This window comes from Symphalangus syndactylus, chromosome 23 (genome assembly GCF_028878055.3).
Source record: "Symphalangus syndactylus isolate Jambi chromosome 23, NHGRI_mSymSyn1-v2.1_pri, whole genome shotgun sequence".
Classification (NCBI taxonomy): Eukaryota; Metazoa; Chordata; class Mammalia; order Primates; family Hylobatidae; genus Symphalangus; species Symphalangus syndactylus.
The window spans coordinates 46,735,846-46,761,271 of record NC_072445.2 but is presented as its reverse complement, the minus strand read 5'-3'; the positions used below and the strand labels follow the sequence as shown (position 1 = coordinate 46,761,271).

The following is a 25,426-nucleotide window of genomic DNA, read 5'->3' as shown; positions in this document are numbered from 1 at the left end:
AATGGAGTTCCTTCTTGACCACTGTCCCATCTTCCTCTTATACACCCTGGATTCTAGGAATGAACCTGGGAGCTGAGCTTCCAAGCTGAATCTTGTACTTTTCATGCCCTAAAGTTGTCATAATATGCTTTTCCCGCCTCCTTCTATCCAAATCTTACCCACCTATCACGGACTGTCTCTAGATCCACATTATTCATTTGCTAATTTATTCATTTACCAAAAATAAGTACTTAATTTGTACAAAGCAATGTGCTAGTCACTGCATGGAATACTAGGTAAATTGTGGGCAAATCTTTTCTTTGTGACGCTTATAAGCCTAACAGCGGAGAGTAAATAGATACAAAAATAATTCCAATATAAAGTAAAAGAAAAAGAATACCTGTTAGTACCCTAACACAGGTAAAACTAGATGCTTAGGAGTACAAAACCAAGAACAATGAATTGTACTGAAGCACATCAAAGGCTTTATTGAAAAGGTGACAGTTGTGCTAGGACTTGAAGAACAGGTAGCACATGAGGACACAGATATGCAGGAAGAAACAAAAAGAACCACTGAAGTAAATAGAAGGGTTAAAAAGCTGCAAAGTGTGTGTGAAGAACACCAAATACTTTCAGTGTGATGAGATACAAGGTTAGAAAAGCAGCCTGACAGCCAGGCGTGGTGGCTCACGTCTGTAATCCCAGCACTTTGGGAGGCCGAGGCAGGCAGATCACCTGAGGTCGGGAGTTTGAGACCAGCCTGAACAACATGGAGAAGCCTCATCTCTACTAAAAATACAAAATTAGCAGGGCATGGTGGCACATGCCTGTAATCCCAGCTATTTGGGAGGCTGAGGCAGGAGAATCACTTGAACCCGGGAGGAGGAGGTTGCAGTGAGCTGAGATCACACCATTGCACTCCAGCCTGGGCAACAAGAGCACAAGAGCGAGACTCTGTCACAAAAGAAAGAATGAAAGAAAGAAAGAAAGAAAGAAAGAAAGAAAGAAAGAAAGAAAGAGAAAAAGAAAGAAAGAAAGAAAGAAAGAAAGAAAGAAAGAAAGAAAGAAAGAAAGAAAGAAAGAAAGAAAGAGGGGGAATGAAGGAAGGAAGGAAGGAGGGAGGGAGGGAGGAAAGGAGGGAGGGAGGGAGGGAGGGAAGGAAGGAAGGAAGGAAGGAAGAAAGAAAAAAGAAAGAAAGAAAAGCAGTCTGACTAATCACAGCATCCCTTCTGGAAAACAACCCAGGAGGAAACTACAGCCTCTCCTGACCCCTCTTCTCTGTGACTTTCATATGCTTCTGTTTGTCCCTCGCCATTTGTGCTCTAAATGGCAGACATTCAACAAATGTGTGTTGAATAATAAATTAATAAGCTATTCACTGCTAAGTGTTTCCATATACTATAACCCAGGGAAATTGTATGGTGTGTTCTAAGTCAACACAGTTGCTTCAAAGTAATCATCTTTGCTCCTTGATATTTGCAAAACTGATAAATAGAAACTATGATTTGTGAAAAGCAAAATAATGGTGATAATTCACATGTTAAAGGCATCCTGAGGTGTGTGAACCATGTTTTATTTTATCTCACCAGTTACTTCGTTGAAAGTGAGCCAAAAGCAGATGTACTGGTGGAATTTAGAAGACCTGTGCTACTCCCAGTTTCCTTGACAGGCATTTCCACATTATTGGAAACTTCAGCAGAGGGGCCAGAGATGGCACAAGTTGGAACCGAATCTGGCAAAAGAAGAGATAGAGCAAATGATAAGTGCCTGGGAAACTTAGAATTCTTGAGACTCCAAGCTGAAAATACTCAGCGGCTTTTGAAAGGTTTAGCTAAATCATAGTAAAATTAAAATAGCAATAATAATATAATAATAATATCTAGAATTTATTGAGTATTTACTATGTACCAGATATTGTGATAAATGCCTTATCAATATAATTTCATTTAATTCTTTTAACTACCCTATGAAGTAAGTATTATTATAAATGCTTAATAGATGAGGAAAGTGGGGCATAGAGTGGTGAGGCAACTCCAACCGTAAGTCTTAATTAGACTACCCTCTGAATGAACGGATGCATTACCAGTAGAGACCAGGACACTTAGCAGACACCAACGAGGCAGACATTTCCCTTCCCGGAGCCTAATCTCTGATAGAAGAGCAGCTCAGAGCCCCTGGAGTTTTACATATGTGCTGATTCTTACAGACTTTCAAGGATGCAAAAACATACATGGCCACATTTAAGTGTTCAGTGGATCCACACACTGCAAGCTAACAAGCAATATGTTAAAATTCACAAAAGGTGTAGTTTTATGCAGACTGGGAAGGGAGAAAGAAACAAGTGGCACCTGTAGATTTAAGCTGTGTTGAAGAGGGCTGGGCTAGAGTTGTGGACGCAAGGAAGAAACAAGACAAAGCCTTCCCTCTCCTTGGTGGCCCCCTAAGCATTTGCTCAACAATTTGCTTTGGTCTGCCCACTGTTTAACAAGACAGAGGTGTTTCTTAGTGTTTTTTAGGCTTTTTCCTGAAACCTATGTGGAAGTGAGGAAATAATGGGCAAAATATCACTTATATCCTTAACCCTTTCCAGGAGATCTTGCAGATTGCAGATTTAGTAGCTATATGACCTTCGACAAGTAACTGTGAGTCTGTATCACCGTGGGTGCCTGTCACTTTTCTGTACCTCAGCTTCTTCATCTGTAAAATCTGGATCAGAGAATGCCCACCACATAGGGTTGCTGTGAGGATTAAATGATATAATATACATATAATTAATATATATGTAATGTACTTAACATAATGCCTGGCATATAGTCAGCACTATGTAAATGTTAGGTATTATTATTATGTGTAGTATAGCCATGCAAATGTTAACTATTTTAGTAATTATTCTTATTAAATGCCATTTACGAGAGATCTGCAGAAAGTCTCCTGAAGCAGAGGTTATTGTATTCATACACTAACTTGCCCACACCTGTGCACATTTTCTAAGCTATTGCATTTATGCATTTGTGCTTTTTTCTTGAATGTCATAATTTAATTTATTTTCTTCATCTTTCTTTCATCAAACCCATTTGGACTTCCTGACGGTAGAGTAAGGGAAAGAGTGAGGATTGAAACTACCCAATACTCAAAGAGGTGAGAAGGTTCTTCATCTGGGCAGTGCTCTGCCAGCAAAGAGAAGCTCCTCACCTTGTGTCTCATCAGGGACAGAAAACATCTCTAATAGGGTGGCAGTGGAAGAAACACACATCACGACCATCTGCCTCTTCACTCATTTTAAAAATGTCTACAGTCATGCGCTGCCCAGTGATGTTGGAGTCAACGACAGATTCTATGTATGACGGTGGTTCCATAAGGTATTTTCACTGTACCTTTTCTAAGTTTAGTCACACAAATTCTTACTATTGTGTTCCAATTGCCAACAGTATTCAGTAGGGTAACATGCTGTACAGGTCTGTAGCCTGGAAGCAATAGGCTCTACTGTATAGCTAGGTGTGTAGTAGGCTGAACCGCCTTGGTTTGGGAAAGTACATGCTATGATGTTAGCAGGACGAAATCGCCTAACCACATATTTCTCAGAGTATCACATCCCCATCATAATGCGACGCATAATTGTATATTGAACCGGCCTTCTACGACCAAAATATGGTCTGGGCAGAAAAAAGCTTTGAAGAAGCACAAACGCAGAAAAGGTGCCGGTCCTGGGGAGCCTCAGCAGGGCCCGGTGACCAGCCTTCCAGAGGCCCTGACAGCTGCCCTAGCAGAAGCACCAGCCTCGCGGTGCAGGCAGGAACAGGCCTGCGCGCCAGACCGCTCGGCCCCGCCCACTCGTCGCTCTCGGAAAGCTGGAACCCCGCCCCTTTGGAGGGGGAGGCGGTGGCGGCGACGACGGCGGCGGCGGCGGCGGCGGCTGCGCGGGCCTCGGGTGCGCGGGCACGCGGGACTCCCAGCTGTCAATCAGGCGCGGGTTGAGCTCTACCAGGCGGAGCGGCGGCGGCGGCGGCGATGGGACCCCAGCGAGAGATCTGCAGCTAGGCTGGCTGCATTTGCTCCACGGGTCAGGGGATCGGAGGGGGTAGGTAAAGCCACGCGGAGTCCAGGGGTGGCGGCTTTCTATTTTCCAAATGTCTTTCTCCAGTTCTCCTTCTCCTCCCTTTCTTTCCTTCCTCCTTCTTCATGCATAAATGTTCTCTCCCTCCCTCCTTTATTCACGTTTATTATATGTGCACCAATCTCCACAAAAAACATGCTTATTAAAATCAGTGAAAACATACAAATTAGGAAGAGCTAGCTCCATGCTTTGGTGGTTTGTGTTATGTAAGAATTTGGGGGGGGGGGGGGTGGCCACGAGGGGCGTACAGCTAAAAACTTAAAGAGTTTCCTTTCCATAAGAAAAGTTGTGTATTAGGAAAGAGTCAAATATATGTATTTAGAGTTTGCAAAGTTGGTTTGATTTATTTTTCAGGCTGAATTGAGCCCCCACTGGCCCTCCCCACTCCTGTGCCACGTCTGAAGATGTTTCAGTGTTTTGGTGTGATCTCAGGACCTACTTCTTTGTGTTGTTAAACAGGAACATTAGGGTGGGGGTCAGAGTCTGGAGGCCACAAAGAAAACAGAGCTGAAATTTAACAGCTAATGTTTGCTTGATTGGTTCCTGGCGCTGTAACAGAAATGTTTTCAGGACCTTGGAGAGCTCCTTGGGCTCCACATCAGGCCAGCCTTTGGTGAAGGGCATGTGGGGAATCTTCAGAGAAAATGGAGAAGGTGACAGATAAAAAGAAGAGAAATGTAATTCAGAGAGGCAGAGAGAGACAGGAAAGAAAGAGATACAGATGGGGGTGGAGGGCAGGTGTTGGGGGAGGGAGGAAGAGGAGAATGTAGTGAATTTAGTGACCTATGATTGGCTTGTTTTCGTTTGCTTATCCAGATCCAGGAGGCTAATATAATTTGCTTCTTTCCCCCAAATCTGCCCACACACCACTCACAAAATTTGGGGGAAAGTAAATGGGTCTTGACAATTTGGCTTTGGTCCATATAGGCTGACCCTAGAAATGCTGAAAACAGTTTATCAGGCCTCAGCTAGGCTTACTCACCTCAAGTCTTCAGGTTCTCCTGCAAACAAATGGGGACCTGTTCATCAGAAAGAACTCTTAATGATCCCTTAAAAAATATGGTCCCAGTTATTATCTTATTTCACATAACTAGAGTAATGTAGGAAACCAACAGCCTTATAGTTGGCAATGGCTTTTTAATCAAATTTTGCATGGGCACCTGCTTTTCTTAGGCAGCTGGAAAGCAAAATGATCATGATAGGAAGAAAACAGATATAGAAGTAAAACTCAGCCTAATAAGTAAATCATCCAAAGAATCTTACAAAGTGTAAAATGCATGTAAACATACCAGAAAATATAGTGATTATAGGACTCATATATTTTACATTATAAGACCAAGCACCAGAAAAGATCAATTCTGAAGTATCTAGGAAGCAAGGAACTTTTTTAAATTTAGAATTTGTAAAATAGAAATGGATCAGTCTATTTGGTATTATTAACAACATAGAATATAGTTATATAAAAATGAGAATAGCACATGTATAGTGTGTTATAATTTACAAAGCCCTTTTATGTCATCTCATTCCCTTTATAAATTATTACGAGAACCCATTGAAAAGTTCTAAAATATAGTTTAGACTTTTGTTTTTTAGAAAGCTATCTCAATTCTTAAACACGAAGTTCCTTGTCAATGCTTTTGTCAACATTAAAATGATTCTTTATAAGTTATATGAATGACTTATGAAATTTAGATTTTGATCTGGATTACATTCTGCAGAGACTTTTTTTTTAAATAGGATCGAAGAATGCACCATTAAAAGGAAAGATCAAGGAGTAAATCAGAAGAAGAAGAAAAAGAGGACTTCAAAGGTAGGACTCAAACCGTATCACATGTAGATTCATAAGCACCCTGTGTATGCAGGTAGATAAAGAAGAGATTAAAAGAGAATATGGGTTCTTTTCTCATTTTAGCTTTGGATTTTATGTATCTTTCTAAAAAATAAATCTTGAAGAATTAAAGTAAATGATAACAAGATAATCTTACATTGTTACTCCTTTTTAAAAATTATAAAAGTGGTTACATGTCCACTGACTTTGAAGGTATTTTAATAACTCAATATAGAGCCACAATCTCTACCACTGTTTCAGAAAAATAAAATATCTCTGAAATAATCCATTAGTAGGAACATGGTTCAGGTTTTAAGACCATGCTTATATAATTTCAGAATGCCTGATTTAAAAGTGAAAAAGCTGCTAGCAGGCTTTCATGCCTTCCTGTATCCCCTATGAGTCTGACTGAATCTTTTAAGGAACTGGCCTTTTGGCTTGGTGTTGTATAAGTGGTCTAAATTGTCTATGTGCCTATACTTTGTCTTTTGCAGCACTGGCCCTGTGGAAAAGTGGCTATAATGGGAACCTCAGTCTCATTATCTCAGAATCATTTTATGGGAGAGAAAAGCAGCATGAAAAATTGAATGATATTTCAAAGAAAATAAATAGAACAGGGCCTGTGCCTGGCCTCACAACTGACTCACACATAGTGTCACAGGAAAACACTCATATTTGTTGCCTCTCTTCTCTCAAGGAGACCATGAAGACAAAGAACATAATGTCTGTAATGTTCTTAGAGTTTCATGAGGCATAAAGATTTATTTCTGCTTCAAGGCTATGAACATTTATAAAGGAAAATAAAAAGCAACTGCATATATTAGACTGGAATTTAAATTTCCAACACATTGATACTACAGTCTATTGGCGCACATAGTGATATCACAATAGCACATGCATGAGCTTGTTTCCCTAATATGGGAATTATTCAAGGAATTCTCAGCATTTGTACTCCCTTTACCTCTTGATGATGCCCATTTTGTTATGTTTATTGCTTCATGAGTGTGTCTCCTTGTAACCCAAGGGTCCATTGAGGGCAGACCTGGCCCCACTCATCTTCATAACTATTATCTGTCTCACAGGTGCCTCGCACGTAGTGCTTTAAAAACACTGAAGGAAGGGGAGGATGAAAAATGGAGGACTACTCAGGCCTTCATCCACACCAACCCATGTAGAACTCTGCAGGAAGTTTCAAAGTACTGGAGATTAAAGTGGTCAACAGTACAGAAAATGTCCCTGCCCACATGTAGCTTACACTCTATCATGTATATGGTTTATCAGACCATAAGTAAATAAACCACACATAGAATATAAGATAGTAACAAGTGCTAGGAAGAGAAACAAACCTAGACAAGGGGATAGAAAGTAATGGAACGCTGATATTTAGATATATTGATTATAGAAAGCCTCTCAGAAGAATTTGGTAGGGAGTGGCAGCATAATTTTTTCCCTCCTCTGGTCTCTGGGTTATGATAGATGTGCTGAGTTGGTAAGAGCTGAATATTCATTTAATGTATAACAGTGCATGCAACTGAGACAGTTGCTATGGACAGATTATAAAAAGAAGAAATCCATGGATGGATCCTCATTTATCAGCAAGTAGAGCATCCTTCAGAGAGAATAAAAACAACTCTCTCTTCATAGATAACCAAACAATCACACACAAAAGTTGCTTGTGCCCCATCATCATGGCCATGCTGGCAGGGAGGATGCAACAGGCTCCATCAGAGTGTTTACAGAATGAAGACTAATGTGGATTGAATTAAATATAATACTAAAGAGTGTGTTTACTCATCCCCTCTATCCATGTACCTCCTGTGATATTAAAGCTTTCTGTGAATAAAAAAGGCTCCCTAAAATATGTTCATTAACAACAGTCACAGATTTAACCTTTTTATTGTTGCTACTACAGCTCTTGAAATATAGACATCAGAATTCTTATGAAACCTTGATCTTTAAGTAAATAATAACCCAAAGTAAAAAGCCCTTGCATGTAGCTTCTGTTTCTGTCTCAATTCTAGTTTGTTGTATATAGTTTAACAACTGCCCAGTCTTTAAAGTGACTTCATGAAGTGACCTCACATGTCTTTTTTATGATACCAGAAGTGTCCATCAATCAAATAAGATTCCAAATAACTATAACATGGGGACAAAAAGTTACTGACTTCCCTAGGAGATGTGTAACTCTCTGTTGAGATTTTGTAGGTCCAAATCCATCACTCTAACATGTTATATTTTAAAATTCATGTTCTTCCTAGTCATTCTCCTCTAGGAGTGAATTCCACATAGTTATATGTTTGGGAAGATGTGTGATACCTGCTAGACCCTTGGGGATCCTATTTTAGGCAACGTACGTGATACTGAAGTAACTTGTTAAACAACATACAAACATTTAGTCTACCTAGTAGCAAGTAACTAACCTAACTAGTTATATGCCCTTTTTAAAGGGAAGCTGCATACATACTAATATAAAGTAAAAATTTGAGCTGTCAATGAGGATATGGAAGGATATAGGAAATCAGTAAACCTAGTTGTTCGTTCAATAAAAAAAGATAGAGTCATCCTGTACAGACAAACAAAAAATCCTGAACAGCTACAACTGGAAGGAATTAGAGATTAATCTGGTCCAACCCTCTTACTTTAAGGATGATGAAACCATAGCCCAGAGAGGCTAATGAGCTTGTCTGGAATCTCCTGACCAGTAAGTTGCAAATCAAAAAATGGCAGTAGAGTCCATTCTCTGCCCTGTGTAGGTAGCACAAAACAGACCATGTTCTTGTTCATGTTTTATGCCCCTGGAGGAGAAAGTATGGCGCTTTGGAATTCCTTTTCTGGAATGTAGCTAACATAGCTAAAATTCCATGGCTTCAAGTAGAGCCTTCAATCACTCAGGCTCAAAAACATTTGTTTTATGACACTTTCTATCTCTTTTATGATTTTACCCATATTGTTTTTAACAAAGTTGGACAACTGGGTCTCATAAAGCAGAAACATTTAACCTAGTGTGCTGGTAGCAAACTGTGCAGGGAATGGCTATAATATATCACACGGTCCTTCTCTGCATCAAAGCTCAATCCTGGGAAAGAACTTCAGCATCTAAGGAAACATAACTCTTACTGTTGCTATGAGGGATTTTTTTTTTAATCCTATCATATCTATTTTTGTCCCTTTTTCATGTTAAAGTCTCTGATGCTTGATTGAAAATCTGAAAATATATATTTAGAGGAGGTGGTTCTGACTATGCAAGTATATGATTCAGTCCATACTCCTGCTTCTTGTGTTAATTGTCATCTTTCATCTGTTCCCTGACTCATGGTGTAACCTTTAGCAGATGATTTTTCCATGCCTCAGTTTCCTAGTTGACAAAGCAGTTAGCAATACCAATCCCATCTCCCCTGGACTGAAATTTGCATTAGAATGCCTTAAAGGAAAATGCCTTTAAAATTATGCCACTTATATACCAATGGTAATAGGCTCTTGTTAATCATCTTCATTGTATAAGCATTAAATAGAAGGTACTGAAGAGATCATCCTAATGCTTAAAATATTAAAACTAGGTTAATATTCTTTTGATCTGCCAGATTTTGCTGCTCTAGTCAGGCAAAGAACATTCTAAAAATCTTGACTTTTTATCAAATCATATCTTTCTAAATGTTTTAAAGCAAATGTGTTCGTGTGTGGGGGGGTGCAGGTGTGGGTGTTTATGTGTAGACTCTTGCCTCCCTGCACTCTTTCCCTAGGTGATTTCTTTAGATGGTAGCTATACCTGAAACAGAAAAAAAGCACAGGAGCTAACAGTTGGTTTTAATTGACCAACAGCTAAAAAGATGAGGTTATTGGTCATCATTAATAGCACCATTTTTCTAAGACCAGGGCCATGTTTTCCTCAATTTGACTACATTCTTAACCGAAACTCATTTGTAGCTAAGGGCACATATTTAAGATGTTCTAATGGGTTTACTTTGTGCCCACGGCACAAGGAATTGCTGACTATCCCTGGTTCCAACTTTGATTTTAGCCCCGTAATTCTATCCAATCAAACTAAGTGGCCACATATAGGCACTTGATGGGACTGTAGATCGATATTTTTCTTTTGTAGATAAACATTACTAGCTGGTTGCTTGATAAGTAATTGGAAACATTTAATATGCCTCTGTTGGCCTGGATTACAGCACAAGCTCTGAGAAAACCTGGCTTAATAGAAAAATAACCTTCTATGTTGTCCCTCACTTTGTCACATATAGACTATGTCCACATAACTAAAACTATCTATGGGATAATTTTTTTGGAAGAAGTCTGATTTATTTGAAAACACAAAAATAACCACCTTCATTTATACTCAAACAATAGCGTGGCAGCTATATTGTTGACTAAAGAGTTCTTTCAGAATTTTATATTTATTATTTCCACTTTTTAATATCATACTTTAAGTTCTGGGATACATGTGCAGAATGTGCAGGCTTGTTACATAGGTAAACATGTGTCATGGTGATGTGTTGCATCACCCATCAACCCATCACCTAGGTTTTAAGGCCCACATGCATTAGGTATTTGTCCTAATGCTCTCCCTCCCCTTGCTCCCCACCCCCTGACAGGTGTGTGATGTTCCCCTCCCTGTGTCAATGTGTTCTCATCTATCTACAGGATAATTTAAAAATCCAAACATGTATTTCACATTTCCAGCTATACATTTATTTGCTTATGTGGAGATCAGAAATTAAGATGATAACTGACAATTCCCTTATTCAACAAAATTACTGTCATTCAGTAATTCTTTTTTTTAACCATGATTAGTAACAAAATCCATATAAATGCCTCTCTCTAAGGGTATCAATTAGGTCAAAAAAAGTAGAAATTTCCATCTTAAAAAGGCAGAGCCCCAAACAGCCTGCCCAGGACATAGTTTTATTTAACAGTTCTCTGAGTTCTTACGTACACTAGACACTTCATGGAAAATAATAAAAGGCTGTGTCCACTCTCCACATTATACTCTAGCCACCCACATGGACAGATGTATCCACAAATAATGGCTAAAATATATGGTGTTAGAGTTAGTGAGGTGTAAATTATTGGCCAAGCCATTTGTGATTAATAAAGCATGAGGCATAAGTTGCTCAGCAGCTTTTTAATAAAGCTTCATACAACTTGACAATTAGTTAAAATGTCAGAGGAAGATACATGAGATCAGAAGGCAAAATTTCGAACTAGTAAGAGTAATGCGGTGTAGAATCCACAAGGAAACATAGTTAAAAATCTGAGAGGACAGTTTAAGACAAACTCCATCTTCAGCAAATGAGAACGCCTGCCCAATACTTTAACATGTAAGTGCAAAGACAACTAGATTCTAAGAGATTAAAGATTTCTTGTCAAGGCAATAAAACTCTCCGCTTCTTTGTTGCCATTTCTTGTGTGCTTCATGCTTAAATGTGTACCTAATTTATGTGAGTTGTGCTGTTGTATCTCATTTCATTTATGGAGATGCAGTTCTAGTCATCGAGTGTTTAGGTAATCTTGCATTCAGCAAAAAAGAACAGCTTATAAGAAAGACGGGTTTGTTGTTGTTGTTGTTTAAGACGGAGTCTCGCTCTGTCACCCAGGCTGGAGTGCAGTGGTGCGATCTCAGCTCACTGCAAGCCCCGCCTCCCGCATTCACACCATTCTCCTGCCTCAGCCTCCCAAGTAGCTGGGACTACAGGCGCCCACCACCACATCCAGCTAATTGTGTGTGTGTGTGTGTGTGTGTGTGTGTGTTTAGTAGAGATGGGGTTTCACTGTGTTAGCCAGGATGGTCTCCATCTCCTCACCTCGTGATCCGCCCTCCTCGCCCTCCCAAAGTGCTGGGATTACAGGCGTGAACCACCGCGCCCCGCCAAGAAAGACGGGTCTTTAAAAGTACCTTTTCTGTAATGAAAAGAGCACTGTTCAACTAGGCATACATTACTCAGTCTGGTTCTTACCTTTCATATGTCTTTTGATCCTGTGGCCAAAGCCTGTGGCATTAATCCATGTGGATGTTGTCATTCCAGCTGGGAAGGATGAGTTCTTGCAGCAACGTCTGTGGGTCCAGGCAGGCACAGGCTGCAGCTGAGGGCGGGTACCAGCGCTATGGAGTCCGGTCCTACCTGCACCAGTTTTATGAGGACTGTACAGCCTCAATCTGGGAATATGAGGATGATTTCCAGATCCAAAGATCACCTAACAGGTGGAGCTCAGTATTCTGGAAGGTAAGGAAGGAGCATGTGTTTAACTTAGGGAATGGAAAAATTATTGGACATGGTTAATACTGCAGCTGTGGAGGATGGAGAGGTTTAGTACTCGCTGTGTGTGCATCACTCTTGGTGATACTAAATGCATTTTTCTTACCTTAGGAAAAAAGAATCTAAACCTTGGGCCAAAGAAAGCCTCTAAACACAGCACAATTATTGATGAGCAGGTTAAACATAAATAGGTGCAATTGCCACATGAATTATTATTATTGCTACTATTAATAATGTGCCATTAAATTCGCTAATTGAAGCCATCCATAGGCAAAACGTTATATTCTTTCAGCCTTCCTTACAGGCATGGTAAGTATCATTTTGACAAGTTGCAACAATTATTAAAAAGAAATCGTTAGGTATTTAGAGAGAGTTAATGATGAAATGTAGTACAGTGGTCAGTATACCAGCTCCATCTCTACCAAGTGTGTGATCATGAGGCTTTCTGACCCCAGCTTCCTCAAATGAAGGAATCTCATTAGACAATGTATTTAGTCCCTCAACAGATAATTAGTGAGCATCTACTCTGTGCCAGAGGGTTCAAAGTGCTGGAGGTTAAAGTGGTAAACAGGAAAAGAAAAAGTGACTTCCCTCATGGAGCTTACAATCTATCATGGGAAACAGGCTGTAAACAAAGAAACCACATGATAGAATGTTAGGTAGTGATAGTGCTATGGATGACAGGGGGTGATGGAGACTGGTATATGGATATGCTGATGGTAGAAGGCTTTCAGAGGAGATGCCATCTCAAGGAATACCAGGATGAGTTGAGGGAACAGACCTGACTGAAGGTCATCCTAGACTGGGAAAATAGTAAGTCCCAAAATCTCTGAAATGGGAACAAGTTTGGTGTGTTCGAAAATGATCCAGAGGTCTCCAATCTGGTTGGAGTGGGGTGAGAAAAGGGACAGGCAATGAATTAAGAAAAATAACAAGGCACAGATGATTTATGTAGAGCCTTGTACACCATAGTGAGGTCTTGGGTTTTTACCTCGAGAGACATGGGAAGCCACTGGAAGAGGTTGATTAATTTAGAGGGTGTTAAAGTACCCAGGCAAAAGATGCTGGTGGCGTTAGTGGAGATAGTGAAAAGTAGTCAGATTTAGGTAAAGGTTATGCCTATTAGACAAACGAGTAGTGATCTCTAGTGACAATTTAAATATATCAATCTACAGCTCATAGATTGGGAGTCATTGACACATAGAATCTATACAAGGCACTGGACTTCTGAGATTATCCAGGAAAAGAGTGTGGACATAGAAGAGAAGAGGGCATTGGGACATTCCAACATGTAGAAACTAAGAAGAAGAAGAGGCTTCAGGGATACTGAGAAGATGAACCTTAGATAATGCCTAAGGTCTTCCTTAATCTTTGTTGCTGCATTGTCCATGCAGCAAAAGATCCCAGAATTTTTTGACGTGGACATTGACATAAACTTGCAATTTATTGGCCATGTAGTGTAACAGGAGGCGGTATAGCATAATAATTATAAACATAGATTCTAACCTCAGACTACATGAACTCAAATCCCAGCTCTTTTGTTTAATCATTCTGTAACCCTGGGCAAATTAATTGGCCTTATGGGGCCTCTAATGGTGATACTTATAGCACCTACCACATAAAAGATATGAGAATTAAATGAGATAATATTTACAAAGAGCTTAACACTGTCTTGGTATGTACTTAATAAGCATTAGCTATATTAGCTACTATTACTGGTTGCTGTATGAAGCACTGAGTTCTTAGATGAAAAAAAGTTGAAATATAGTTAATAAATAAAGTATTAGGTAACACAGTTGTTAACATGGATAACCCAAGACCTGTGTTAATTCAACATCATATTGTTGTCACATACTTTGCATCAGAACTGGTCAAGTCAGCATCCTTGCCCTGTAGAAATCTCACCTCTGATGAATCCTTACTGGCTTTAGCCAATGAAATGCACAGCCAAGCTTGGCACATCTTGTATTTACCCAGATATGTGGGTGGTTGTTTCCCTATTTGTCAAAAAAAAAAAAAAAAAGCATTTGCCTGACAGATCTGTTGTGCCAAGAGCCTAAAATGCCACTGACACACAGAATATTGTAAGTGTTCATGGAACTCCAAAGCACTGGTCATGTGATTTGGAAGCTGTAAACCCATCAAATAAAACATGGTTATGGGTTTAAAACAAAGAACTCACAGTGAATTACCAACCCCAGAATTCATATTTCATTTTTTTTCTCCCTTCTATTTTGCACAAACAAGATCCAAAAATATTTATTTACTATTGTGCTGGAGTCCTAGATGTATATCTTAACCACAGAACACAAGAAGCCTAGTGTCAACCTGACTGACCTAGGAATTCACTGTCTTAGAGACCTCATCTCCGTCAAGGGATAAACCAACTGTTCCTGGGTTTCCTCCTAGGGAATATGAGTGAATTCATGCCAGCAGATTTATGAAGTGCTTTGTACCAACACAGGAAAAGGCACTAGCTATGCTCATGTTTCTGTTATGATTCTTTTTCATGTTTTTTTCTTTCATTCAAATTGCATCTGTAGGTGGTTCAAATTGCTGGCTTCTCCTTTCCCTGCTTCCACTGTAGTGTTGCAAGAGTCATGTTGGCCTCTCACTGGGGGCTGTGCTCACAGTGCTTTGATAGGACTCTGCTCTTGAGGCAGCTTTACAGCAGTGGGGAACGTGGCAAGACTTAATGAGAAAAGAGATTGGAATCAAATGGGTCTGAGTTAGATTCTTTAGTGCATGCATCTGCATAACATCTATTTCACAGTATCATTCTTCCTCTCTTTCTTCAAATGTGTAGCTGTCCAACATGCACCAGGCTCTGGGATTCTGATGTGAATAAGATCTTTTTCAGAGGTGAGCAAATATTCTTCAAATAAGAAGATCTTTTCTTCGCCTCTGAATAAGATATAGCCCTTGACCTGAAGGAGTTCACAGTCAAACAGGGGACGTGGCTACGTACACAAATTGTTATAATGCAATATGCTAAGTGCTCCCCTTAAAGCAGGCACAATACTTACTGGGAACACAGAGGGGCAGGGTGGAGTGGGTATCTGATGCAGCCTAGGGGAGAAATGGCTCCAAGAGGAGGTCACGTGAGCAAGCAGGAACAGGGCATCCCAGTAGAGAGAAAAGTATTGCAAAAGCTAAGAGTCGGATCACGAGGTCAGGAGATCGAGACCACGATGAAACCCCGTCTCTACTAAAAATACAAAAAAAAAAAAATTAGCCGGGCGTGGTGGCGGGCGCCTGTAGTCCCAGCTACTTGGAGAGGCTGAGGCAGGAGAATGGCGTGAACCCGGGAGGCAGAGCTTGCAGTGAGCCAAGATGCGCCACTGCACTCCAGCCTGGGCGACAGAGCGAGACTCCGTCTCAAAAAAAAAAAAAAAAAAAAAAAAAGCTAAGAGTCATGGGAGAGTACAGCATGTTCAGGAGACTGCAAAGAGTTCCCTGTGGCTGGGGCAAATATTCAAAAGTTGAAGAAGAAGAGTCAGGAGTTGAACCTGGGAATGCATACAAGAGCCAGCTCACAGAAGATTCTGAAAGGCCATGTAATAGAAATTTCTCCATAACATTTCGGCTTGAATACAGTGAGGGGGCAAGATATTGAATCTAGGCTTTCCTAGTTGGGATGTCATAATCAGGTATAAACACACACACACACGCACGTACACACACATACACAGAGTGCCACACACTTTCTCTGTGATTCAGAGGTCCTAGGTTGCTGCATGACTGCCTCAGCCACTTCTAATCTATCCCAATGCCTGCAGCTGATGCCATCTATAAAAATTGATGTAACATAGTCCCATCACCCATTGCTGCTGCCCCAAAATCAATCAGGCTATGGTGGAATTTTTTTTGGTATCTTTGCCTTTGACCTTGACTAAGGCTGTTGCCACTTGATTGTCCATGCAGCAAGCAGCGTCATACGCAGGTGTCAAACCAATGGGAGCAATCTTCTCACCCCCAGTCATTCCCTCCTCACCTCAGGGTTACCTTCTTGCCTTCTCCTCGACCTCTCTCAGAAACCTGTATCAGCCTATGTCAGAGGTTAATATGTCATGGAGGCATTTGATGGTGATGTGCAGGTGCGAGGCCTGACCGCCTCCTCCACAGCCTTCCTAACTGTGAAAGTGACTCCGGTCCCTCTCTTTCCTCTCAAGACCCAGGTTAAGTTCCTCCTATCTGTCCTGACCTCTCCAGTCCCCCCTCTTAAGCTAAGTCAGAGTTTAAATTTAAGTCCTTGTTTTTTCCTTCAAAGTTCTGCTAGATTTTGGGAAGTTAGTTTTATCCTAGAGATGAGAGGAGCTGTGGAAGACTCTGCTTTTTAAATCGCAAATAAATATTTTATATATTCATCATGTACAACATGTTGTTTTGAAATACACATATATTGTGGCACGACTACATCAAACTAACATGTGCATTACCTCACATCCTTTTTTGTGGTAAGAACACTTGAAATCTATTCTTTCAGCAATTTTCAAGAACACAATACAGTGTTATGGACTATAGTCACTATGTTATACAATAGGTCTCTTGAATATATTCCTCTTAGCTGAAATTTTGTATCTTTTAAGCAAAATCTTCCCAATCCCCTCTCCCACTCCCTCCCAGTTCCTCTCTACTTCTATGATTTCAACTCTATTAGATTCCACATATAAGGGAGATCATGTGATATTTGTCTTTCTGTGCCTGGCTTATTTCACTTGACATAATGTCCTGTGGAAGACTACTAAGAAGAGAAGCCATGTGGTATAATTTCTGTTTATAGAAGATTTCTCAGATTGCTTTTGAAGGATGGAGCAATGGAGATCATCAGGACACTGTTGCAATGATCCAGGCAAGATATAATAATGGCCTGCACCATTAGAGTGGCTGCAGTGGACGAGACAGAAAAGATTCAAGAGATTTTTATGAGATAGAGTGACTAAGATTTAATATCCACCACTATGACTGTGAGGAACAATTTCACGAATGGGTGGATGGGGAGAACACAAATAGAGAAATGGGGAAGGAAGTTGCAGAGCACCATTTTTACTCTTTTGGGTTTGAGGAGTGTTTGGGACATTTTTCTGTAGATTTTCCTGTTGGTTGTCAGAAATACGGTCTAGAGCTCAAGACAGAGATCCAGGCTGGAGTTGGAGGTTTGGAAGTCATTGGTAACAGGTGGGAGTTGAAACTGTAGCTTCCGATTAAATGCTAAAGAGAACATAGTGAATAAGAATAGATGGAGGTCAAGGACAGACTCCTGAACCAGACGTGGTGGTGTGTGCCTGTAATCCCAGAGGACTCAGGAGCCTGAGGAGGGAGGATTGCTTCAGGCCAAGAGTTCAAGGCTGCAATGAGCCATGATTGCACCATTGCACTCCAGCCTGAATGACAGAGAATGACCCTGTCTCTAAGAAAGGTGGGGAAGGGTGGAATCCTGTGGAACACCAATAATTTACGAAGAACATCCAGCAAAGCAGGTTGAGAGTGAGTTGTTTGGAGCAGAGATACACAGAGGAGACAGTGTGCCAGAGATAACTACGGGAAAGGGTTTCAAGAAAGTATAAGTGTTTAATATCAATGAATGTAGAACATTTAAGTGAGCTAAAAAAAGAAATTAGATTTGACATTAGATTTGACAATTAAGAGGTCCTTTGTAACCTCGGAGAAGCAGGTTTAAGGAAATCATGGAGGAATAAGCGTGGCTGTCAAAGGTAGAAAGGACATCAAGGAGTAGGAAGAGAGGGACGCAGAGCTGGAGAATTGCATTCGAAGATGGAGGCAGTTGAATGTGTTTATGCGCTGGAGGAAGTTAGGTGGAAGAGCTGATGTGATTTCACTGCCCAGGTGAAAGGGTCTAAGAAGATTGTGAGGTCAGCCTGTGGAAGGACCTCGATCATCGCCAGGCGTTGGTTCTTGCTTCATAAAGCTCAGTGTCAAGCTGAAGCAAGCAGGGGCAGATGAGCTAGTCTGCCCCCGCTGCTGGCAGACATCACGGCTCAGAGCTCATGTCCTGCTCTGGAGAGGTCAGCACAGCCCTGAGGGCGGATGCAGAAGAAAAAACCCATCTTCGCTCTTGATGTGCTTCCCCTAAATAACCTCTAACCCAGATGGTGCCTTGCACATGCAGCTCCATCCAGCATTCCCCGCACGCCAGGCCGTTCTTCCCAGCCATGCAGGTTCGCGCTTCCAACAGTCATTCCTGCCTCCTCTCTGCCAGAACAGCTGCGCTGCGACTGCTGCCAGCTCTGTCTATTGGAGTAAACTGCATTTTCAGGCCTCATCAGCTCACTGGGAAACAATGAAAGGACGTTGGTCAAAATAACAGCAGTCTCTGGCCTGTAGCCCCCACCAGCAGAATTTCTGGCATACAAGTAAGTTCTCCTTCCTCTCCAATTTTCCTTTCCAGCAGCAGGAACTGGGTTTTCACACATCCTCCCACAGCCAAGAGTGGAATCGGAAGTCACAGCACAAAAACTGTCCTCGCTGCTGTTTCGGGAGTTTGTCACCACCTGGAGAGGCCCTTCTCTGTCACCACTGGGATTGGCCTTACCACCCCAAGGCCCCAGGCTGCTCTGCTGAGCCTGGGGACCCTCCCAACGCATTCCAACTCTTCTGTGTGACCCTAAACAAGGCTGCTTTGCTTCCTCAGAATCTTAAACAACCTCTGCATTGCAATTTTTTGACCCTTTCCATTTGGGAGCCCTCTTTCTGTTAGACCTGGGACCAATTTGACTTGGAACTGTGTCCAGAGACAATTTTTATGATACTGTATGGAATCGCTCCCTCAATTTTTATCCTTTCCAGTACTCTGCATGGTACCAAGACTAAGCTGATGAGTCCCAACTGCTCTCCTCACCTCCCATATCCTACTCATGACAGACTCCTTCATACCTATCATCCCACGCTGTCCCTCCCATGCTTTAACATGTCTGGAATTCCCCAGTGGGTGCATCTCTCCGAGATTTTCATTAAAGACTGGCATTGATAACACCTTCAGAAGCCTTGAAGTCAGTTGTTCACTGTGCTGTCTTCCCCACTACAGAGGGCAAGCCTCTCTCTGATTCTCTGATGTCCATAGAAAAGGGGAGAAGGCTCAGAAAGGCCAGCCATGTTCCAGTTCTTCAACTGAACATGAATTCCGCCATCTGAAAGCCATGGTTTGCCTTTTAGCTTCTGAGTGATAGTCCAGGAGTGGATTTTCATGGAAAACACTGCTCAGCTGAGGAGCAGACTACTCTGAGAATCAATCACGTGGCTCTGCATTCAGCAGTCTGATGGTTTAAGTTAGGCAGGCAGGACGGTTTATTGAGTGTCAAGCTGGAATAAGAGCTGTGGGGAGGCAAGACACACACTGGTCTCACTTGCTCTTCAGAATCTCAGAAACTAAGACAACTTTTGGCTACTCTCAATTTTTGAGAATTAATGCCAATTCTTCAGCAGGGAGGTAGTTTAGTGACATAGGAAGCATGTCACCATGGATAGTTAAATCAATTTTGCTTCTACATTCAGAATTTTCTGATATGAGTCATCTTCTAAAAGTTATAAATAATGGTTAGTTTTGGAAGGTAAATGTACATGCCACCATTTTTAGAAAAATGTAGAAAGCAATCCAAAATGTTATATTTTACAGCCCAGTTTTTCCTGTAGTACTTATGTCTTATATAAAACAGCTTTTTTTTTCCAGAAGACATCCTATTGACTCTGTTTTTCAGTTTCCTTACACTATGAGATACTGGAAATTTGTTCATATATGGTGGCTAAAACTCCTTTGAGGTTCAAATAAAAATAATAGAAATATACAAAATAGTAATGGTGAAGTATTATGGGGCAGAAGAAAAGTCATGGGTAGCAGGAATCACACAGATCTGGGTTAGAACTAGTCACACCACCTGCTATTTTTGGGACCATCAGTTATGCTTTTTTTCCTTCTCTTTTTCTCCTGAGACAGAGTCTCACTCTTGTTGCCCAGGCTGGAGTATAACGGCACGATCTCGGTTCACTGCAACCTCCATCCCCCTAGGTTCAAGTGATTCTCCTGCCTCAGACTCCCAAGTAGCTGGGATTACAGGCATGTGCCACCATGCCCGGCTAATTTTGTATTTTTAGTAGAGACGGGGTTTGAACATGTTGGTCAGGCTGGTCTTGTGTCCAGAATTGGCTCCTTCTGGTGGATTCTTGGTCTCTCTGACTTCAGGAATGAGGCCACAGACCCTGGCAGTGAGTGTTACAGCTCATAAAAGTAGTGCGGACCCAAAGAGTGAGCAGCAGCAAAACATACTGTGAAGAGCGAAAGAACAAAGCTTTCACAAGGTGGAAAGGGACCAAAGCAGACTGCAGCTACTGGTGCAGGGTGGCCAGCTTTTATATCCTTATTTGGCCCTGCCCACATCCTGCTGATTGGTCCATTTTACAGAGTGCTGATTCGTCCATTTTTACAGACTGCGATTGGTGCATTTACAAATCTTAGCTAGATACAGAGCGCTGATTGGTGTGCTTTTTACAGAGTGCTGATTGGTGAGTTTACAAACCTTTAGCTAAACACAGAGCACTGATTGGTGCATTTTTACAGAGTGCTGATTGGTGAGTTTACAAACCTTTAGCTAGACACAGAGCACTGATTGGTGTGTTTACAATCTTTTGGCTAGACAGAAACGTTCTCCAAGTCCCCACCTGACCCAGAAGCCCAGCCGGCTTCACCTCTCAGTCTCAAACTCCTGACCTCAGATGATCCGCCCACCTTGGCCTCCCAAAGTGCTAAGATTACAGGCATGAGCCACCATGCCCGGCTAAACTATGCTTCTTTAACCTTATAATCCTCAGTTTCTTATAGGTGAAATGGGAATTAAAATACCTACTTCTCATAAGATGCTTGTGAGAATTAAAAGAAAAACACATCTAGCATTAGCCCAGGCCATAATAGATGTTCAATAATACCAGTTATCCTTTTCCCCTTTTTGTTAGGGTGACAGATTTGTGGATACGTTTTCCTTCTATTAGCCAAGCCTCCTTTATTAGTGTATTATCTCAAAAATTTAAATATTAAAGATTAAATTATATTTTGTATCCGGTTATTTTCCTAACCTTGTTATTCTAACTAAAAGCAATTAAGAACAGGAGGAAAGGAAAAATTACTTTAAAAAGTAATAGTGTTAGCTATTCCTTATTCCAAGTGCTGAGCAACTGTAATACTGTTACCAGTGTAACATAACAATTTTTCAAGGGGTGTCTTTCCAAATAAGAAGAATAGCTACTTATTACAATTTATAATTTTGCCAGATGCAATGTATAACTTTGCCAGATACAAGGCTAACTGCTTTTATGCATAGTCTCATTTAGTCCTCACAAGTCCTCTGTGAGGTAGGCATTATGAGCATTTGTCATTTTATAGATGGGGAAATTAATGACAAGAGCTTTTAAGTAACTTTCCTTCTATGATTCAAGTGCTAGGTGGTGATGGTAGAATCCAAGCATGAGTCTATTTATTCCAAACCTGTGAGCGTCGACCACCAAATGGTACATCATTTCCATCTTTAGTATGTTACTTTTCATTAGAACTTGAGCTAATGCAGTTTAACCTCCATCTGCTATTCTGAACACTTCCTAGCACCTGCACAAGTACACCCCAAATAGCTACATGTGAAAGGAGAAAGAACATTGGCCTGGGGATCAGCTCTGTGGCTTCTAACCCTGCCTCTGCAGCTTGATAGCTGTCCATCTTTGGTCCATGACTTACCCTCTCTGAGGCTACATTTCTTTACCTGTAAACTGGCAATTAAGTTTCCTTCTCTGCTTATTTGGAAAAGAGGTGAGTAGTTACAAAGACTGTCCATGTCCTCCAGCCAAAACCACCAAGAACACACCTATATGTTGAACAAGTTGGATGTATTACTCATTACAGTGAGAAAGAATGTCACCATAGGGGACTGTGGGGCATTGCAGTATGAGAGTGTGAAAAGTATAATATTATAGGATGTGGGCTCTGGTTGAGTGATTTTGGGGAGGGTCTAATGAAGCAAGAGTTCACTCTGGATTGTTAGGGACAATTGTATGATTGGATATCTTAATATATCTTATGTATAGAGAGGACAGACTAGAGTGAGACGAAAGCCATCATGAGTAAAGAAGTAGCCGTCATTCATATTAGCCAGGAGCGGGGGTCATGTGGTATTTTGTGGTTTTTACAAGGACCTTGTTTTTGTCTGTGCTTAGACAAAGTTATGAAGGCGCACTGTTTTGTCTCACTTCATCATGGTCACAGAATGAGCATGTGTTAATGTTCTGTGAGATGGTGCCTGGCAGAACAGCATGGCCTTGCTGTGAGCTCCTAGTCAGCTTCTAACAATATCGAGGCCTAGGGGACAGAGTAAGGCCAGCTCCTGGATATCAGGGCTACTTTTCTGTTCCTCAAGACCACATGAGACAATGTAAGCAAAAGAAGGTTTTGTCAACTGCAAAGCATTGTGCAAATTAAAGATATTTATATATATATATTACATATCTACTTTTAGATCTATGATATATATTATATATATCTTTAGGTATATAATATATATTATATATTATATATATCTTTAGGTATATAATATATATTATATATTATATATATCTTTAGGTATATAATATATATTATATACTATATATCTTTAGATATGTTATAATATATATTATATACTATATATATCTTTAAATATATTATAATATATATTATATACTATATATCTTTAGATATATTATAATATATATATCTTTAGACATATATAAAATATATATCTTCGGACATATATATTATGTATATCTTTAGGTATATTGTATATTATATATATTTTTAGATATATTATATATATGATATATACACATATCTCAAGGCTGAGTGCTGGAGTTTTTGGTTGGCATTAAAATTAGAAACATCATCTTTCACCTTTTTCAACAGAAAATTAAGTAAGTGCTTCCTGCAAATTTGGGGTAACTGGGAATATTCACTTCTCTCAAGAAACAAGACAAGTGCTGCCCTTGAGGACTCAGGGGAGAGCCGAAGCACCTTCCTCACTCTATCTTGCTTCTGTCGTTATCTACCTGTAGGTCGGACTCATCTCAGGTACAGTCTTTGTGATCCTCGGATTGACTGTTCTGGCAGTGGGCTTTCTTGTACCCCCCAAAATCGAAGCATTTGGCGAAGCCGATTTTGTGGTGGTCGACACGCATGCTGTCCAGTTTAACAGTGCTCTGGACATGTACAAGCTGGCAGGAGCTGTTCTCTTCTGCATTGGAGGCACATCCATGGCAGGGTGCCTGCTGATGTCGGTGTTCGTAAAGAGCTACTCCAAAGAAGAAAAATTCCTCCAGCAGAAGTTTAAAGAACGAATTGCAGACATCAAAGCCCACACCCAGCCAGTTACAAAAGCTCCAGGGCCAGGGGAAACAAAGATTCCAGTCACTTTGTCCAGGGTTCAAAATGTCCAGCCTCTCTTGGCAACCTGAAACCTTTCCCACCCCAGTTCTTCTTGTCTGATTTATGCCCATGGTTAAAAGGAGCAGGCCGGTTTTCGAGATAAAGAAGATTTGGCATTGACTGCCCCAGGGCTGTGTTCAGCTGTGGGCAGCATAGTGGGTGGACTCACACTTGCTCAGTTCAGGCAGCTCTGCTGGAGGTCGGTGCCATGCCTAAGCCTGTGCACACGCATCCAGCTGCTTAAGACGGGTGCTTCCTTGTACCCGGCCACCAGAAGCCCCCTGGAACTCCTCTTTCATAGTTCGTGACTGTGTGTTATTTTCCGTGTTATTTGAAAGTGCCGAACAGTTTAGACCAGCTCACCAGTGGCTAGTGGTCCATTTTATTTTCTAATATTGGTTTATCTAATCTTTTCTGCGTGGTGCTGTCTTCCATTCCTGTCTCACTATGTGTAAGATTTTGTCATATGTGTTCACAGAAACATGGAATTCTCTGATTTTGATCTGAACCTGAGTTTTAACTATATCTTGACATGACGTTCCTGACATTGGATGCAAAGTTATCAGCATTCACAAATCTTTTTGTTTTCTCCATTTTTTTTCCCTTTGAGATGAAGTGCTGTTCTTTTGCCTAGGTTGGAGTACAGTGATGAAATCATAGCGCACTGCAGCCTTGAACTCCTGGGCTCAAGCGATCCTCCCACCTCAGCCTCCCAAGTAGCTGGGACTACAGGCACCTGCCACCACCCTCAGCTTTTTTTTTAAATTTTTTAGAGGCAGGATCTTGCTATCCATTTTTTTTAAAAAAGCTAAAATTGCCAACTTTAGAATCTTGACAAAAAATTAATTTTAGGAGAGTCTACGCAGTGTTCAAAAGTACTGAATTAGAAACCAGGAAATTTTAGTTCCTTCTACTACCTGTGTGATCTTGGGGAAATTACATAACCTCTCAGTCCTAATTTTCCCCTTCTGTATAATGGGAGTCCTGGATCACAAAATTTCTGGGCTCTCATTACCCAAACATCCGAGATTCCATTTTTGCCATGTGTCATCGAGTCTGTCCCCAACAGATGCTTGTGATGTTTTTGTGGCTCTCACCATGGTGGGATTCTTTCAGAATTAGACTCCTGGAAAGTCACTGAGTCAGCAGCCTTCACACTACCTACCCTTAAATATCCAGCCCTAGCAATTTATACAATTCTGTCATATTTTTATAAAAACAAAAGTAATCCATCCTCAAATAAGGAACCCCTTGGTAGATATTAACCTTAAAAAGGGTTTTCATTCTCAAACAAGATGCTTCGTTCTCCAACAAGATGTTCATCTCGTCACTTGCACTTTTGTTTTAATGTATGGATACAGATTAGACTGAGAAAAATGGAAAACGTGACCTTGGTATTTTCTTAAAATTGTGCCACCTTAGAGCCCCCCAATTTTTTTTTTCCTTCACTGGATAAATAAAATATGTGAACAAGCGGAACCTGAATTGCATTGTCATTCCTTCAGTGTGGTTATTTTCTCTCCAACATATAATTTTCCATTCTGAGACTGAATAAGCTCTGATGTTACCCCGGCTAAATGGAAGAATAAATGAAGCAATTAGTACTCTTTGTGCACAGTGTTTATTTTGCACAGTCCAGCATAAAACACAGGGCAAATCAGTATCCTCAGCAAGGATCATTGGCCAGATTTTGGAGAAATCGTTCCAGTTTCCTCAGGTTCTCTATCTTCCTGTGGAAATACCATTTTAACTGTATTCTTTAAAGACTTATGCAAGCCCCCAAGCGTCTGTTCAAG

General features: G+C 40.8%; 1 protein-coding gene across 2 annotated transcripts; it reads left to right on the top strand.

Annotated features, from left to right (window-relative positions):
* Positions 1–3,874: 3,874 nt before the first annotated feature.
* On the top strand, positions 3,875–25,115 carry NRSN1 (neurensin 1). Of its 2 annotated transcripts, none has more exons than XM_055263593.1 (4): positions 3,875–4,057; positions 5,831–5,903; positions 11,948–12,145; positions 18,588–20,400. In XM_055263593.1, the coding sequence occupies exons 3-4, from the start codon at positions 11,957–11,959 to the stop codon at positions 18,894–18,896; spliced, it is 498 nt and encodes a 165-aa protein (XP_055119568.1). In that variant the 5' UTR covers positions 3,875–4,057; positions 5,831–5,903; positions 11,948–11,956; the 3' UTR covers positions 18,897–20,400. The 2 variants fall into 2 exon arrangements, with proteins under 2 accessions (XP_055119568.1, XP_055119567.1); XM_055263592.2 differs by lacking the exon at positions 18,588–20,400 and adding an exon at positions 23,261–25,115 and having other exon boundaries at positions 3,877–4,057.
* The last annotated feature ends 311 nt before the right edge of the window (positions 25,116–25,426 follow it).